This window comes from Echinops telfairi, unplaced genomic scaffold (assembly GCF_000313985.2).
Source record: "Echinops telfairi isolate 266 unplaced genomic scaffold, ASM31398v2 ScPeMD7_3509;HRSCAF=4178, whole genome shotgun sequence".
Classification (NCBI taxonomy): Eukaryota; Metazoa; Chordata; class Mammalia; order Afrosoricida; family Tenrecidae; genus Echinops; species Echinops telfairi.
Window position 1 is genome coordinate 13,038,715 of NW_022107407.1, and position 19,460 is coordinate 13,058,174.

At 37.4% G+C, this 19,460-nt stretch overlaps 1 protein-coding gene and 1 non-coding gene across 20 annotated transcripts in view; one reads left to right on the top strand and one right to left on the bottom strand.

Annotated features, from left to right (window-relative positions):
* Positions 1-19,460, top strand: part of MYT1L (myelin transcription factor 1 like) — a 723,101-nt gene that overhangs the window by 507,699 nt on the left and 195,942 nt on the right. For 14 of the 19 annotated variants that reach the window (XM_045294233.1, XM_045294236.1, XM_045294234.1 and 11 more), the window contains exon 10: positions 1,866-1,961. The exons of the other annotated variants lie outside the window; for them this stretch is intronic. In XM_045294233.1, coding sequence (XP_045150168.1) covers positions 1,866-1,961 — 96 coding nt within the window. The remainder of the gene's footprint in view (positions 1-1,865; positions 1,962-19,460) is intronic. 19 annotated transcript variants of the gene reach the window in all.
* On the bottom strand, positions 3,866-3,998 carry LOC115870968. Its single transcript, XR_004047026.1, has one exon. It is a non-coding gene; the product is annotated as a small nucleolar RNA SNORA84 (small nucleolar RNA).

Sequence of the window (19,460 nt, forward strand, 5' to 3'; positions counted from 1 at the left end):
TTGCATTTTTTCCTGTTTTCTGTTAGAATCAGACTAAAAAATTTATGACTGCAGAAAAATATTCTCATAAATGCCATTTCTTTTCTCAAAAGAAGTTGGAGTTTTCTGTGAAGCCTAGATGTAGTCTTATTTTTTGTGTGCTTAAATTTGCTTCCTAGAAATACTAAAGTATTTTTTAAAGTTGAAAAGAATATTTTTTACTTACACTTCTATTTTGGTCTTGAAAACTCCTCAAGAATCTAATATCAAGGAAAGCTTATTCCTCAGGTCCTTAATCTGGTAGGTGTTAGTTGTTTGTTTTTAATCTCTTTGGACAAGCATGAATTAGTCATTCCGGATGACTATGGAGCCTAGTGTTTTTTAAAAAAGGTCAATTTTTATAGCTTAAGGTTCTGTACTACTTTCATATACACATACACATACAAACACATATAAACAAACATTTCTACATCAAACTATGCACACGTGTAAATGCACACATTTCACAAATTAAACTTCATTTTCTAAGTTTTCTATTGATATTATGAGAAATGGTGTGTGTTCCATGTAATTAAATGTGTCGAGACACACAGATAATTCACCACTGCTGCTGAGTCTACTTGTATCACAGTGCTTCAATGTCTTCAAGGAGATGAGGAGTGCCATCTGAAAATTAGCAGTCACTCTGTAATTGTTTTCTAAAAACGAAGGAAGTTGAATAATTTACAAATAGGGGTTTGTAAATTACTTATATATTATATTTATAAAATAAATTATTTATAGATATTTTATATTAAATTTGTGTAGTTTGGGACAAGATAATAACTTATTGAGGTTGATTAATGATATGTAACCTGGCCCCAACCTATTAGAAATTAGATGTCAAATATTTATCTTTTATATTCCCATTTTGTTTTGTTTGGAAAACAATAGGCATTAATATCCAAAGTTATGGGATTATGAATAGAATATTAGAAACTTTTCAATTTATAATTTAACCTGAACTAAATTTTAGGTTCAATTCTCCATTCGTTAAAAATAAAACTTTTAATTTTTATTTATTTTGGGTCATGTTTTCAACAATCTACCTTTTAGATACAAAGAGGCATATTGTACTAAGAAATGTTATTTAAATAGCTTAGAAACTTACTATAAAGCTTGGGTAGAATTTGTTAATTCTAATGTAAGCCCTTTGAACATAATTCTCTTTAAAAGTCATGTAATAAAGCTAAAGACTTTATCTGCTATAAAACTTCAACAACAACAACATGGGCATGTGAACTACCATCAGGCATATAATCACATAATTCTAACGTAGTTCCCAATACTTAGAAATTAAGTTATTGCTGATTGAATCTGAAGCATTCTGAGGAAACAGGTTCCAGAAAGTTAAACATCAATGAAGAAGTAGGGTGCAAGAAAAATGATAACATAATCAAGTGTTGTGCATATGGTGTTAGAATGAATATTCAACATACAACTACCTTACTAAACACTCTCTTTAACTATCCATTGCATAAACTTTAAAGGAGTCATCTGGAGCTTGTAAGGGCAGTGTCCGCCCAGTGAAAAGCCTATGAGATTATTAGTCTATCCAATATCATTATGAGACAAATAGACCTAATCTACTGAATATCCGTGGAAGCAAAGTATAACAGTTTACTCCTTTTTAGTAAGCAAGTCACTTGAATTCTAAACCCTTAGTATTTGTTGAGAATAAAACATAATGGACTGATTAGGGAGGACCCTTCGCTATGGTTTTTATTGCTACAAGTTCTCCAATCAAAATCTTGTTTGATTTCTAGGGCAAATGAAAATCTGAAAATGAAAGGTCACTTCGGAGACCTAGTTCCTGGAAACTGTTTCACAAAGCTTTTCTGTTATAGAGAGAAGTCTCCGTTGGAGGAGCTCCAGGAACAGGTGTTCCAAGACACCATTTAGCCAATATCACATGAAGATATTCCAGGTGGATTATACTCCAGGTATTTCATAACCCCTCAGGGTCAGGTCTTCAGGAAGATCCTAGATCAAAGGAACTGTATAGCTTTGTTGATTGAACGGCCATTTTCCATGATCAAACTCCTAGTTGCGTTTCATTTATTAAAAGAAGGCTTCAAAAGGCACATCTTTGTCAAACTCCTATTTTCATATCCTCAATTTCTGAACATATTACATTTCATTTTACTGCTAAATTTGGTGCCAAAATCATTATCAACAAATATTATTTTCTGTTATGATAGCAACTTCTTTAGTGTAAGAAGCAGAATATGAGTACAGGATATTTTATATGGCACCACAGACAAATGTTGTTTTGTTTTGCCCACTTGAATAGAATTGCCAGTAATTGTACATCTGGGAAAACTGGAGTATGTCTGTCTCTTACTGGTAGAGGACTGGATCGCAATCTTGACATGGATCTTTCCTTCCCTTTGTTTTACACTGAAAGTGACCATTATGTCTCTGGGCTATCATCAAATGTCTTCTAAGGTACAGGTGCCTTTGTCTTTGCAGGTAAAAGAGCAAACATTTATATAAAGATCATACAAACATTAAGCAGTCAGGTAAGGGTGTGAAGAAAACATTCTTATGCTATGCCAGGCATTTGGCCCAAATGTGCACAAGAATCAAGTAGTAGATGGTCACAGTCTGACATGAAGCATTCTGGATTCATTATGGAACTCCATGGATAAAAACTGATAGCAGCCTTACAAGCAGATGTAAAACTTCAGACTCTATCATAATAGGATGCCCCCTATTATAAATCAAAAAGTTGAGTTTATCGGAAGGTTTTGCTTTAACTAAAACAAAGGTATACAGCTCACTTGATGAACACATTAAAGATCCAGGAAATATAGAAAGACTGTTATTGTAAATTGCATATCAAATGTTTATTCTCATCCAAGGATCCCCCAGGACTATAGCAATATGGGAAGCAAAGTAGTACTGCTGCTTTGTAATGAATGTCTCCAAAAGGTGTAGGCAAATCCGTGGTTTGGTTTTTACAATAAGCCTGTAAGTTAGTTAGAAATTACTTGGCTGTCATTGGACTAGTCAGGAACTGAAGCTCAGAAAGATCGTATCATTTGCAATAACTGATGGATATATTATCAAATTCTGATGTTTCCTTCCTTTATTTTTACTACATAGCTTGTTTCTTCTTATAACTTTTTGCTTCCTTGAAGAACAGGGAAGAATCTCTGAGTGATTATTTTTATATTGCATAAATTCATAATTTATTATATTTATGATATAGATAACCTGTAATAGAGTGGCCTTTTACATGAAGAATTTTCAAAATAAACATAAAGGTATAAGTATGCATATTTTCAAAATACCCTCGGTGTCCTAAACTTAAGAAAGTTATTATGAAGTATGCATAGATCCTTCTATCCATATAAATGATACATGATATAATGAATATATTTTTAATTCCTGTGACTTGATCCATATAAACATAAAAGTCTTCATATGTTATGGTTTACTTTTATTTTATGCCCATAAAAATAAATATTTAAATAAAATTTATTCATCCATATGTGTGTGCCTATAGGTACCTATATGGGAACATATATGTGTGTTTATATCTATATATTTTTGACCATTTATTTTAGCTCCCTAAAGCAGTAAGAAAAGTTTATGAGGAAAAAGAGCATAGTAATCTTTATGCAGACTAAAGTAAACTTTCCTATACATTTCTATTTTTAAGACAAAATATTCTGGTTTCTAAATGCATTTGTAAATAGCCAGAGTCCTTTCTTTGCTATTCATTATTGGACCTCTTGACTTCCTTGGATAGTAGACTTTGAAGGACAATTTCATGTGTCATTAGCTGAGATAAAGTGTAGAGGTTGCATGGCTCCTTCTTTGTTTTTGTTTTTTTTTCCCCCCATGTACCAGTGACCGGGCTATGGGGCTGCTGAAAAGGAAAAGCCCCCATGCATACATCACAGTATTGCTCTGGCCCATTGCCATCCACTGGAAAGCTGTACTTGAACAACAGCACCCAGCAACCACAGGGCATGCATGGCTCCTTCTTAAGCATCTTACTCTCCATACCAATTAGCCGAAGGTCCTTGGAAGTTCACCTCTAGGGAGGATTTTGGTGATGAGAGAGAAAAATGTTAATGGTAGTTTTAGGAACCCTTTCAAATATACTACTTATTGCTCTCAGCAAGGAAGCATATGACGTCCAGAAGAAGAACACACATGCATATGTAAGTCAAAAATAGAAGGTATTAGTCATGTAGTGATCAGAGATCAATATTAGTGATCAGTGCCTTTTAAGTGGACTCTGTGCTCACTGCCTAGACCAGGAAACAGTCCTGTCAGTGAGGTTATCTTCTCATGGGGTCATTTCCACCCCTTACTAGCTAGGCTTTCTTAAAACGAATTCAAGTCTAAACCCACCCCAGAAACACACATTAAAAAAGAATTGTAAGATCTACTCCTTTTTCTTCCCTTTCAAACAGGATTCTATCTTATGATACCACACATTCATAATGCATCCCAAAAATTGGTCATAGATAGACTTGAATGTTCATAAGACAGTGGCAGAATGAAAATGACAATGGGTCTGAATTGTGGCCTCTGGATTCCCCAACATCCCTTTAGGATGCTGTTTTCCATATTGATTAGCCAATTATCCTTTTATATCTTTCTCAGGGAAATGTCCGTGATGAGGCAAGCAAGTTGAAATGCAGACAGACTGTGAAAGTCAGAATTAGCCAAGCAGTTTTCTACTGTAGTCAGCAGAAAAAGCAATGAGTTCTGAGACCAACCTAGAAATAAAGATGATATGTTTAGTATGCAAGGTTTCAACATGAAAGCAACTGTGGACTCAGTTGGGAGAAAGAATATTATGAATTTTTTCACATCTTAAAAGTAGTCTTTCCCACATCCATGAAAGTATTATTTTTGGAAGTTACCCTGCATGTATGAAAGCACTATTTTAGAATGCAAGTATGTTGATGTGCCACTTGGGAATGAGCAATGAAGCATTACATGTTTCTGGTTTTCAATCCATGACAAAAAACTAAACTTTCTTCATGCAAATTAATTTTAAGAAACTGTAAAACATAATTACATCATGCAGTTGATGAATTTTCAGATATTTCAACACAAACCAGAAAACTATCTGAATATATAATGTGATATATATTTAAGATGCATAGAGCATCTTAAATGCATAGATGCATAAAGCACTGAGAAAGGAATTTGTTAGGTCATTATAAAATAAACATGTAAGATAAAAGGTCTAATCCATTTTAGCCCAATTGGTTTTTTTAAGGTCCACTTTTGGTTTATTTGGCTTTCGGATTAATCATAAATAATTTTAATTAAAATTCCAAATTTGAGTGTGCCCATTGAAATAGAGTAGAGCCTCAGAATAAAGTGTGTTTTGTGCCTCTGGTGGTACCTCTTGTCCTGGTTGAGTCACTGTAGACTCGCTGTACCTAACTTTGAATTCAAATTCAGGATTCTGGCTTGCCCTTCAGTCGCCTCTGTCTTGTTTTGAAGCTTAGAGAGGCTACAGTATATGAAAATGTTTGAAAAGAGGTCAGTTGGTTCAGAAATGCAACACTGTGATTGTTCTTACTGATGACTTTAACGCAGTACTAACTTCCATGTGTGGATTTCGGAATTTCTGTCATTTCGAATCCACTCTCATGGCTACATCCAGCAAGTGCGTCTGAGCAGACTCTGGCTGAGAGAAGTTAGACCACTCAAAGCATGGCACAGAGCGCTTCAAAACATTGTGGGCATTTGCTGTGTCCCGGTCTGTAGGGGACGCAAAGCGGGACAGGCATGGCCTTTGCACTGAAAGCAGACTGTGAAAGAGGTGGGTTCACAGGCCAAGCTACAATGCCTGGCTCTTTCAAGGCCAGAATTAGAAGCCATGAGTTGAGATGGAGGCTTTAAGGATTTGGGTTGAAAATAAGAACAAAAGTTTTCAGATACAGAGGATTGTTAAACTTTAATTTAGGTTACCACGGAAGTTGTAATCTTGCTTCTGAAGGGTCTTTAAAAATAGATCACATTCTTTGCTATCGGATAGGGATTAATGAAGTCTGACTAGAAAGAAAAAGAAGGGACCCTGGTACCCTCTCAGACTTCCTCCCCATCAGACTTGTAAAAGCAGCTACATTTATTTCTTCAAACTCACTCTGGAAAACTTGATAACCAGAATTTTCACAGAGACGATTTTTCCATAACCTATGGTAATTCAGTAACCGCAACAACACCAAAGCAATCATGCCTTATTGAGCAAGAAATTCTTTAATTTTTGCAATTATTTTAGTTTTTTTTAAATCTCGGTGTATGGGTGTGTGTGAGAGAGAAGTAATTGCTTAGTTTTTTTAGTCAATCTCAGTGTGATAGTCATTGATTTTTAAAGACTTGTTTTTGTGGAATGGGGTGGGGAATTATGAAATCTTAAAAAAAATGCTAATCAGCAAAATAGATCTGTTGTGCGGTAAACTAAATGAAAGTATTTAAACCCAGGATTAAGCACATTTATAATATTCATAGGAAGCAAAACTTAACTTACAGGATAATTGAGCAAAATATAACTCAATATTAGGTGATAAGTTCAATGGACATCAACAACATCATTATTTGGGTCCTGACCAGGGGGAAAGCGGGACTTTGTGTGTCCTGGTTATTATGTGCTGTCAGTTCATTCCAACTCAACAGTCCTGTATCACGGAGTCAAAACTATTCTATGGGATGACCTAGTCTGTAATTTTTACAGCAGCTGACCCCCTGGGATTTTCTCCTGTGAAGCGGCAATTGCTGGTGGGTTCAAATTGCTGACTTTCAGCTGTGGTCAAGTGCTTAATCATTGTGCCATCCGGGTTCCTTTTCGTCTTGGCAAATTTCTCAAATTTAGGCTGTATTAAAATTAGTGACAGGCGTGTTCTGGATGAGTGGAAACAAATGTAAATTAGAGGCAGAAATACCCACAGCGTTTGTATGTAACAGAAAGATGAGCATGGTAAGAGATAAGGAGGAGAGACCATGAATTGTTATAGCAGAGTCTACCCTGGATCATTGTGGCCCCACTTACGCAGAGGACAAGGGCTCCATGGGGCTTTCAAAGCTGTAATGGTTTGTAAGCAGAGCGCCAGGTCTGTCTTTTCAGGAGCCGATGATGGGGTTCAAACCATAGGTATGATGGTTCACTTGATAGGCCTTTATAGGCCTCTGCTATTTGCTTAAAATAACCCTGAGCCTCTGGGGTGAGTTCCGGTCCAGGTTTGAACGGTGTCTAAGGGATACAACTTCTATCAGACCAGTAGGTAGCTCTGGTCCTTCTTGGGCACCTGATCAGACTGGTTGGTAGTAGGAGCTGGACACCTTCTAGACTTTGGATCTTTGGGTAGTGTAAGCTATTCATAATTTTATCCATAATTGTCTTCTTTTTATAAAGTTCCAAATTTGTACAAACCAGATACCTAAAATGTCATAAAGTGCAAAGGTTCTCAAAACTCTATGAATAAATGCAGTTTATTCAAATTCCACTAATTTAGACATGTAATAATATATCACAATTCTTTTTTTTTTTAATTATTTTATTGGGGGATCATACAATTCTTATCACAGTCCATACATACATCCATATTGTCAAGCACATATGTACATTTGTTGCCCTCATTATTCTCAAAACATTTGCCTTCTACTTTAGCCCTTAATATCAGTTGCTCATTTTCCCCCTCCCTCTCCACTCCCCCCTCCCTCATGAACCCTTCATAATTCATAAATTATTATAGTTTTGTCATAAGTTACACTGTCTGATGTCTCCCTCCACCATCTTCTTGGCTGTCCATCCCCCAGGGAAGAGGCTATACTTAGATTCTTGTAATTGGTTCCCCCCTTCTACCCGACATTCCCTTCACCCTCCAGGCATCGCCCCTCTCACCACTGGTCCTGAAGGAGTCATCTATCCTGGATTCCCTGTGTTTCCAGTTGCTATCTGTACAATGTACATCCTCTGGTCTAGCCAGATTTGCAAGGCAGAATTGGGATCATGATAGTGGGGGGGAGGAAGCATTTAAGAACTAGAGGAAAGTTATGTGTTTCATCGTTGCTACCCTATACCCTGATTGACTCGTCTCCTCCCCACAACCCCTCAGCAAGGGGGTGTTCAGTTGCCTACTGATGGACTCTGAGTCTCCACTCTGCACTCACCCACCTTTACAATGACATGATTTCTTGTTCCTTGATGCCTGACACCCAATCCCTTCAACAGCTCGTGGTCACATATGCTGGTGTGCTTCTTCCAATATATCACAATTCTTATATTAAAAATATTCCCTTGTTAAAATTATTGTTTTTGCTTCAGTTTCCCATATTTAGCTTTAGGATAATTTTGAAATCAAGTTTTATCTTATTAAATGGATAGTATTAAAACTAATAACTAGCAATCCTAGTTTTTATTTTTATTTTACTCTACACATTGAAAGCTTACGTAAAATAAATTTTAAAGTGTACTTTTGAATAAAACAGAATTCTCCCCATATTTGCCATGTTTCATACCTTATAATATGTAGGAAGGTTTTACTCTACAATCACAGACCAACTATAAAAATGAAATGACACATATGACTTCTGACTTTTCTAAGAAGGAGTAGAATTGTATAATACATATAGATTTACATAATATCAATATATTATATATAATTAATTCATAATATAAATTATATCTATATACTAGATCCATGAAGGACTCCTGAAGAGATGAATTACTTTACTGTCACAATCCAGAAGGCAACTATCCTTTAAAAAAAAAAAAGATCATTTTGGAAAATATGAGGGGGTACCCCCAAAATAGAAAAAAGCTCTGTTGGTGGAGCTTCCGTATTACACATTTTTCCCACTAGGCAAGCATCAAAGAACTCACTCTGAATTAGGGAGCCCAGTTGCATCACAGTGAATTTTTTCCCATGAAAGCAGTTTCACTCGAATCTTATTTTTTTGTCATGACTGATATAAGAGAACAGCTTGTGGCTGTGAAATTTTGTTTCCTGCTTGGGGAAAATGCCACAGAAACTGTCATGACACAGCTTACAAGGTCAGGAAAAACTCAAGTGTACCAGTTTTGTTCTTGTTTCAAAAAGGTAAAATGCTGATTGATGACAAACCTCGTTCTGGAAGTTCATCAACTTCCTGAACGGATGAAAATATCGACTCCTAGTGTGTTTGGAGTTCATCCCACCAGGTCAGGCTGTTAATCAAGCTTTCTATTTAGAGGTTCTGAAAAGTTATGTAATTGTGTATGACCAAAATAAGGCCTGATTTGGGGTCTACAGGCGACTAGTTTTGCCATGACAATGCACCTGCTCACACAGCCATCTCAGTGTGCAGGTACTTGGCAAAAAAACAGTATGCCCCATGCACCTTACTTACCTGACCTCCTCTGTGAGACTTCTTTTTGTTTCTGTGAATGAAGAGGGCCATGAAAGGATAGCAATTTGACGACTTAGAAAAGGAGAAGAAAAAAAATGAGGGTTGTGCTTTCAGCCATCCAAACAGATGAATCTGAAAAATGCTACCAAGAATGGAATTACAAATTTGAGAAATGTATCAAGTGTAATGGAGAGTACTTTGAAGATGATAATAAGGTTGCTTTGTTAAAAAAATTAAATACATAGCTTTGAAAAAAATCTAGTTATTTTGGGTACCCCCTCATCTATCTCTCCACTTGCTCACCTTTTCTTGACTTAGTTCATTTATTGATGTAATAAGTATTAATCAATATTTATTGAAAGCTTTCAACATGCCTGGAAGGTACAAATAATTAAACATACTAACCAAAGCTTTGGAGATTTGAGTCTGCCCAGAGGTGTCATGAACGAAAGACTTGGTGACTCACTTCTGAAAACCCAGCTAGTGGAGATCATATGAGCACACATCCACCCTGAGATGCACACAGTGCCACAGGTAAGAGTTGATGCTCCAGCAATGGCTTGACAGCATCCCAGCAATCACTTGAGTAACAGTCTTCATTTTCTCAGATTAGGTGGTCATGACTAGAGTACCACACCCTTATGGAAAATTATGAAATGGTTATGGCTACTTTGGGTATTATAGTCTATATCTATACATATCATATATGTATATGGTATATAAACTATACATAATAAAATCAAAAACATAAGTTTGTGTGCAATGAGCTTCTAAGTTCTGGTCTTGTGATAACCAATATGGCAGCCTCATTCCATCTTACCTATTGGAATGTAAGTAAAATCTTGGTTTTAAATCATTTATAACTATTTTTTCAAAAGTTTTATTGGCACCTAATTTACATATCATAGAATTGACTACTTCCATCATTCAAACATATCAAGGGGAGTTTTACAGTCGCCACCATATCTATCCTAGAGCATTCCCTCCCCACATCATTGATTCACCCCAAAGTGAGCTGCAATCACCATCAGTTCCAGTGCTCCTCCACCTCCCTCCTTCCTTATTTACTCCCAAACTCCCCTTCTCCTCCCTATTGCCCAGCCCCTCCCCTCCATTCCTGTAAAATCTTGTGTCAGTTATTATCATTGTGCATCCACGTCTCCTGCATTTCACAGCTGGGAAACTCCACATCAAACAATGAAAATGAAATCTTTATCAATTAAAACTAAATAATAATAAAATTTCAATTTCTCAGTTGTACCAGCCATATTTCAATAGTCATATGTTGCTAATGGCTACCATAAAGGACAGTGGTGACAGAGAACATTTCTGTCATTGTAAAAATTAGAGTGGATAACTATTTTGTGGATACTTTTCCCACACCGTAGACTTAGCTGGTGCTCATTTTAGAAACATCTTTATCCTGGAGCCCTAGGAAATAGTTACATTTCTCATGCCCAAACACACATATTTGCATGCAGACACATATATGTTATAGTCTTGTATTTTCTATTCCCAAATTTTTGTCAAGGCATATGTCTTCACTTAAAATTTTCTAGCAAAATGTTAAACCACTGGCTTTCTCTTTCTTGAAACCCACAGTTATTTAGCCTCCTGAAGAAGTCAAAAAATAATTTTTGTTTAAATTTCAAAACATATGTGTTCACAAAAATGTTAACAACTTCAAGCCAAAGAAATAATATTCCTGGAATTTTACTTGGTACATAAAATATTTTATTTAGCTTAGGCTATGTTCCTTATGTTGGAGTTAAAACATGGTGACAATAGGTGTCACCTCAATTTTAGCAGCACAGAGACAAACTCTGAGGAGCTCCTGTCTCCCATGAAAAGGCTGGACCATCAAGTAATTTCTATGACTCTGGTGGGTCTAGCCCTTTCCTGCTGATTCTACCTGCAACACTTTTTGTAGACCTAGCTCCCAAAAGAAAATTGTCTTTGGCAGGGATGAATGGGACCAGGGAAAGAGTCCATCCCACTAGCAAAGTTTGGATTTGGACAATTGTGAGTCAGAATCCTAGATGCACTTGCTAACCATCTGACATTGAACAAAACACTTAACTGTCTTGTGTTGCATCTCCTCATCTATAAAGTGAAGATATGATGTAGCCTGGAAATTATATGTCGGAGGCATCTAGGTGTTTGGACTCCATTAGTGTTTAATATAATAGAAATATTGTGTAAATATAATATAGAAAATATATTAACAAATCAATGTAGGTTTTACATAATGTAATATATAATAAATTGGAAATATCTTAAAGATTGCTAATACTTATTTCAAGAGCCCAGGTATAGGTAGTTATGCATTGGGCTGTTTTGCATTGGGCTGCTAAGCACTAGATCAGTAGTTCAAATCCAGCCGCTCCATAGGAGAAAGATGTAGCCTTGTATTGCCGTAAACAGTTACAGTGTCAGAAACCCACAGGAAACTTCTACCCTGTCCTATGGGTCACTATGAATTGGAATAGACCCAATAGCAGTGAATTTGAATACTTATTTCATTGGCTTTCTTTGAATTGTATTGCCTACCTTTCATGCCATCACAAGACGATATCTAGAACAGTCTTTCTTATGTGTTGTTAGTAGGATCTGGATGTGAATATATCTCTAACTTCATCTCCCATTGCTCTTCCCTTCTGTCACTCTCAACCAGCCATGGCACCTTTGCTATTCCTTGCATATATCAGGTGTATGCTACACTCACAGCCTTTATACTTGCTGTTTCACTTGTTTCGGATGCTCTTCTTTGAGTATGATCCATTTCTTCACCTTTCTACTCAAACACCTTTTTCACAGAGGCCTTGTCCAACCACTCTACCTCAAATAGCAGCCATTTCTTTTGTTTGTTTTTTTTCAATTTATTATTAACTGTGAGTTATACATACAAAGGATACACCCCCAAAAAAACCAAAAAAAACAAACAAACAAATAAACCAAATTGCACTGGGCGGGAGCAAAACTTTGGTAGTATGCATTTTTCCCACTAGGTGAGCATTGAGCAACTCACTCTAAGTTTGTGCACCCAGTGGCATCACCTGAGAAAGTTCTCTCGTCACAGTGATTTTTTTTATAAAAGCCGTTTCACTGAAACCTTATTTTTTGTGTTGGCTGATGAAAGAGAACAGTGTGAAATTTTGTTTCCGTCTCAGGAAAAATGCTTTCTGTTTAGAGGTTCTGCAAAGATCGCATAACAGTGTTTGACCAAAAAAAGGTCTGATTTGTAGCAAACAGGAGCTGGTTTTTCCACCATAACAATGCACCTGCTCACACATCCATATCAGTGTGCCAGTACTTGGCAAAAAACAGCATGCCTCTTTTGCCCCACTCACCTTACTCACCTGATCTCTCTCCATGCAACTTCTTTTTCGTTTCCATGAATGAAGAAGGACATGAAGGACAGCAATTTGATGATGTGATAAGGTGAAGAAAAAAAACAGGGAGATGCCATCCAACCAGATAAGCTTGAATGTTTCCAAGAATGGAATCTCAGATTTGACAAATGTATTACATGTAATGGAGAGTACTTTGAAGGTGGTAAGGTGGTTTAGGGGGGGGGGGTGGAATTAAGTACAAACTTTGAAAAAATATTTCAGGTTCTTGTGGGGTACTCCCTCATATATAATTCCATATTTCAGTCATGTCAATCAGGATTGTACAACAGCTACCACAATCAGTTTCTAAACATTCCTTTTCCTCCTGGACTCCTTAACATCATCTCCTTTTTCCCTCCCCAACCACCCCTGTACCCCGCTCACTCCGAAACTCTAATTCCAATAGTTGTCCCTGGAAGTTCATCCATACTGGGTTTCATACACCAAAACACAGAAAAACATATAACACAAAATCAAGAGGGTAACCTTCAATGACATAACTCCTCCGAGATACACCCTAATGTGAAGAACAACAAAACAAAAGTACAGAATTTTTTAAGAACCATATCAGGTCCATCCTGCATCAGAGTGGAGATCAACTGACAACATTTTAACTGTTCAAGTCAGATTTAGGCCTTTGATCTTCTACACTCGTCTCACCAGTCCACTCTGTTTAGTAACTACTTTCCTCCCATTCCCCAGTTGTGGATGGTTCACCAGAGGCATATTCCCTATGTGGCTCTCACAAAAGGATCTTGGGCTCTCACTGTCATCCATAGTCTTCTAGCACCCACTTTGTACCCCACTGGCTTAGCAAAGCTAATCTATACTAAATAGTAATTACAAAATAAGGTGATGAGCTGGTAAAGATAATGGTGGGGTTGTATTGCGTTGCCAACTCAGGAGTTTTAAAAAGATAGGTGGAAATGGCAATCATTAATCTAATTAAATAAATAGTTAATTAAATTCCAAATGTGCTACAACATCCTAGATGAAATGGATCTCTATGCTTCATTTTCTTGTGTAAGATAGGTTGTTGTGATTAATTACCTGTGGAGGATCTTCCAAAATCTGAGCCAATGCTTACATCCCTAAGGTTCTAGTTATTTTTGACAGTTGATATTCTTGAAAACGTCAGAAACATCAACCCTATATGCTTCATTTAAATTTCACAGAGGCATTAAAACAGTGGCATAAACCAAGACGACTAAGTATTTCAGAAATCCATCGTTTAGTGCGTCTCTGCAGGTGTTGATGAAGGGAAGGTTGTGTCTGCCATAGCAGCCCCTGGTTGGGTTCTCTGAGCACTAAACTGCACGGGCAAAAGACCAACCGAACGCATCAAGCCAATTGCACTTCTGTAGGACCCTATAATGACCCTACAAACCAGAGTAAAGCTCCCCCCATAGGGGTCCCATGGCCATTACCTTTTCAGGAACAGACAAGCACACCTAGTCACCACAGAGTAAGTGGTGTGTTCAAACTGCTGACATCTTAGTTAACCACTGCTCCACAAGGTTCTTGTGCATTGGTAGAAAGAATGAAGTGAACATATAGGATATATCTGGGGATTAGAAAGCAATTTCTACTGTTTTTCAGAGAAGAATGATTTATAAAGAGAAAGTCTAAGAAAGCTGCAAATATGAGGAAGCTTCAAAAATTCATGGGAAATTTCCGTGATCATTTCATTTTCTTTTTCCATGAACCTTATGAAGCCCTCAAGTACAAAGGAATACAGCAAACAAAATCAAATCAAGTAAGGTAGTTCTGTGGGTGAATAAGAAGGTCAAGCTGTTCAATGCATAGATGTTAAAGATAATGAGACCGAAGCCCATAGGTAACAAAGGAAGCAACATCTAGTTGAGGAAAAGGACTACATGGGTAATTCTATATAACACCCCATAATCGCACAAGTAAAAACAAAGACACTGCTATCTGAAGTAACAACATGTTGCTGTTACCATACGTGGCTGCCATTGATTCGATTCCAGCTCAAGGAAATCCCAGGTGTTACAGAGCAGACCTGCACTATAAGGCTCTCTTGGCTGTAATCCTTTTTTTGTTTTGTTTTTATTAAAAGATCATTTTATTGGGGCTCTTACAACTCTTTTAACAATCCATACATCAATTGTATCAGGCTTATTTGTGCATACATTGCCATCAATCTTTTATAGACACTTACATTCTATTGAGCCCTTGGTATCAGCTCCTCTTTTTTTCTCCCTCCCCTCCCCCTCATGACCTCTTGATAGAATATAAATTATTATTATTTTCATGTCTTACACCAACTGCTGTCTTCCTTCCCCCATGGTTTCTGTTGTTCATCCCCCTGGAGGGGATGTGTGTGGTTATATGTCAATCATTGCAATCAGTTCCCCACCCCTCCCCTCCTTCCCACTACCTTTCTAGTACTGCTATTCTCATTCCTGTTCCTCAACTCCATGTGTTGTGGGCTCTTATCTCTTATCTGTACCAGTATACATGCTCCAGTCTAGTCTGAAGTGAGAGGCATCACTGGGGTCATGGTATTGGGGTTGGGGGGGTGAGGAAGCCTCAAGGAACCAGAGGAATATTGTGTGTTTCATTGGTGCTTTACTGCACCCTGGTTGACGCATCCCATCGCTGTGACCCCTCTGTGAAGGGGTGTCTCATTATCTACAGATGAACTTTGGCCCTCTGCTCCAACCCACTCATTCTCAACAATATGGTTGTTTGTTTGTTTGTTTGTTTTTTATGCGTCTTCTGATGCCTGTTACCTGATCCCAACAACACCTCAGGATGCCACAGGCTATTGTGCTTCTTCCATGGGGGCTTGTTTATCTTCAAGCCTTTAAGACTCCAGGCGCTATATCTTTTGATAGCCTGGCACCATCCACTTTCATTACATTTGCTTATGCACCCATTTTATTTTCAGTGATCATGTCAGGAGGGTGAGCATCACAGAATGCCAGTTTGTTAGACCAAAATGTTCTTGCATTGAGGGAAGCTATGAGCAGAGGCCCAAAGTCCATCCACTACCTCAGTGTATTGCCATATAAATATATGAACCTAAGCCAATACCTCTATATTTTATGAATTCGTGTATTTACATATATACACATTTATACTTATACCTCAATCCATAGATTTTCTTCCTAGATCATTCCTCTGTTCCCTTTTACCTTCCTCCTGCTCCACCATCCCGCTCACCCTACTTCCACCTCTTAGTACTTCCTCTCAGCTAGATTGCTGTTGCTCTAAAGATCCCCAGGATCTCTGTGCCCTCTTTATTGTTGATTTTGATACCCTAGTTGTTCCCCTGTTTATGGTGTTGTTTTCTCACCACTCCCTTACCATGCCTCCTTTCTGTCTTAGTACTGCCAGGTAAGTTCAAACAACCTACCAGTTAATTCTAAATTTTAAAAATAATAAAAATGAATAAGGAAATCATATCCCAAATATCAATTGTACTTTTAAAACAATTTTTGAGAGAGAGATTCTGTGTTTTATTAGTATTGAAAAAACAAAAATTCAGCAGACCAGTACAAGTCCTAAGAATCATGGAAGAAATTCCTCAAACAACTGGATCATTGTTTGATGTCATAGAGTTCATCTCCTCCTCATTGGAACCCCATGTGATGAAGTAGAATTTCCTCTATAGGATGTGCTAGGCTGTACTCTTGGCAGGAAAACATCACCAGGTCTTTGCATGAATGAACGTTGGGGGGAATTCCAGCGGCCAACCTTTCAGTTAGCAGCCAAGCCTGTAATCATTGCACCCTAGGGTTCCTTCAAAAGACTCTATGTAATTTCATATCCAGATCGAGGGGCACACCGTCTGACAGGAGTACCAATCTCCCCTATCTAACTTTTCCCATTGTAAACAACTTTGCTGCCCCTTGCTATTATCACAGCAGCAGAGCAAGTAAGAAATAGAGGGCACGAGTGTAATGTCCAAGGAAGTTAAGACCCCAAGCCTTCCCATCACTATTCCCCTACCTTTCTTCTAAAAGTTACTGATGCCTCTATGTTGAGATACTCAATAAAAGCATATGCCTTTCTCTTGCATATAGAGGTGGATTTGGCAGCTATAGTGTATTTGAAAATACTTTGAGCTATATAGTCTCCATAAATGGAAACAATTTTCCCTAAAGAAGACATAAAACACAAAGATTCTCAAAATGTATGAGTATCACTCTAGTTAATTTGCATCTGATATAAAGTTTATGAGATTGTGAATCTTTCCAGAACAGGCAGCCTCCTCTTTTTCCTGTGGAGTGGCTGGTGGGTTCGAACTGCTGACCTTGCACTTAGCAGCACAGCAAATCACTGACTCCATGTTAATTTGTACAGTGCAGGGAAATTAATACTGAAATGCATTCTTTCTAATTTCCTTTAAAAAAAAAATCAGCTAACACTAAACAATCTACAGAATAAGTCAATCAATCATATGCCAGATATCAGTTGTGTATTTAAAACAGCTTTTAAGATAGACTTTAAGTGTTTTGTTAGTTTTCAAAAACATAATTTTGATACTTTTTCAACTGCACTCATGTATGCTCCACTGCGACGTCCATGTCTCTCGACACCCAGCACCCTGCGCCACATCCAGGTAGTCTCGCTGAGTAGGTGTGCACTGCCACTAATGGTGTGACTTAAAAATAACTAACATACGGCACTTTGGGATTTAAAGGAATCGTGATGGTAGATAAATACCCTGTCATTTAGAAGAGTAAGAAAGAAAAAATATCCATCAGGCTAGAATTAGACCCTGTCAGTATATGTCTATCAAAACATAAAGTAAATGGATTTTCAAGGGAAAGTAGACCCTCTTGCTGATTACTATAGAGTATTTGCAAAGGCAAATTAGCCAATCTGCTACTGCGTAATCCTGAGCTCTAGAAATGCAAGCTAAAATTATCAAGGGCAAAAAATAAATAAATAAAATAAAAACCTTCCTCATCTCAAAATAAATAAATAAATAATCAGGGGCAACCAGAATAAACTCTATCAATTAGTTTACATTTATCTGAAGTTTGACATTTAAAGTTTAATACATAATTCCTTCTCTCCACCCTTTCCCAATCTTTAGTGCCGTGATCTTTGGCAGCACTCATTTAAATTAAGGAACTAGTGGGCAAGATTTATGTGCGTCTTGCAGACATAGTGGCCTTGATGTGTCCTTCAGTGGCTTCTTTCACTTCTCCAATTTCACCAGTTGCCATCAAGTCATTTCCAATTTGCAGAAACATTATATATGAGTATAAATCAACATTGACCTACTATGTTCCATGGGATTTTCAATTGCTGTTTTTTTCATAAATCACCGGCCCTTTCCTCCAACTGCCTTGTGTGACCTTTTAGGCCCAGTAGAGCAGATTAATCCTTTTCAACACTCAGGAACTACCCTTACTGGAATAAGAGCGGGAAATATGAGTATGAAGCCAATTTCCCTTTACTACTTGAAGGGCTTTCTTCATTTGGGTCTTTATTTCCGATTTCTGGGATAACTTATATAACTTATAACTGAAATAGTCCCATTTAAAATCCTAAGAATATTTACAAATTTGGGAAATAGGTTTGCACTAGTGAAAGAGCTGTTAAAAATGGCACTCTCGGGGGGATAGTAGTGGTGACAATGATGCTTCAAATGTCTGAACCTAAGCGTCTTCACATGTAATCAAAAATTTTTAGCTGCATTAGGTCTATAACTCTTTCTGGTACTACTTTCCTATGATTAAAAAAAACCTGACAATGTGTTCAATCTTATAAAGGGAATAAGAGCACATTTTTACTAGAATGGTTTCAACTTCCAATAATACATAAATCACTATTCCATTTTTAAATGTGGATTCATATCGTGTGAAAGTTTCCTCGAAAAATTGAAATAAGACTAACACTATTTTAATAATAAACAGAAAATGTGCTTTTTCATTCTAGAAGGGTAGCAAATCTTGTATGTTTCTGACCATAATTTCATGCATATTCCAGGTCTTTATCCTACTCTCAAGGGTCCCCTTTTAAGATACATTAAATGATAACACTGTTGGTTTTGAGAGGCCTCATTCAGATGAGGACACATGAATCTGAGAAGATAGATGCTAGGACCTTTGTGCTAATAGTTGGGCAGGAAGCTGTGACCAGAAGCTAGGCTGCCTCAATTCCTCTGCATATTCCTATTTGGACTGGGCAGTGGGAAAAGAAAGGCCCCCACTTCTTGACACTTTGGTGGCTTGGTCCAGCTCTCTGGCAGAGACTATTGAATTGACTAGTACCTGGGACGGTTGGCTTCTACTTAGATAAATGTGGGAAAGATGTCACATCTACCTCCAAGTGGGTCTGCAGGATCTGAAGGATGATTGAAGAGAAAGACAAATGATCTCACATCACCTCTGTTCTGTCTTAAGAATCAAACTGTGCATAGTACAATGGCAGGGCAATTTTGAAACAGAACAATGAGACAGCTCCTTCCATTCCCGTCTCTGCATAACTTTGCTCTGAGATGTTACTTGCCTTCCTATGTATTCAGGTTCCTCATGCTTTCTAAATACCAGACTGAACATGCCTCCCCGGTGCTTTCTCGAATATGAGTCCATAGTCCAGGGTTTTCTTAAATTTTTTTAAAACATTTTATTAGGGGCTCATACAACTGTTATCGCAATCCATACACACATCAATTGTGTAAAGCGCATTTGTACATCATTC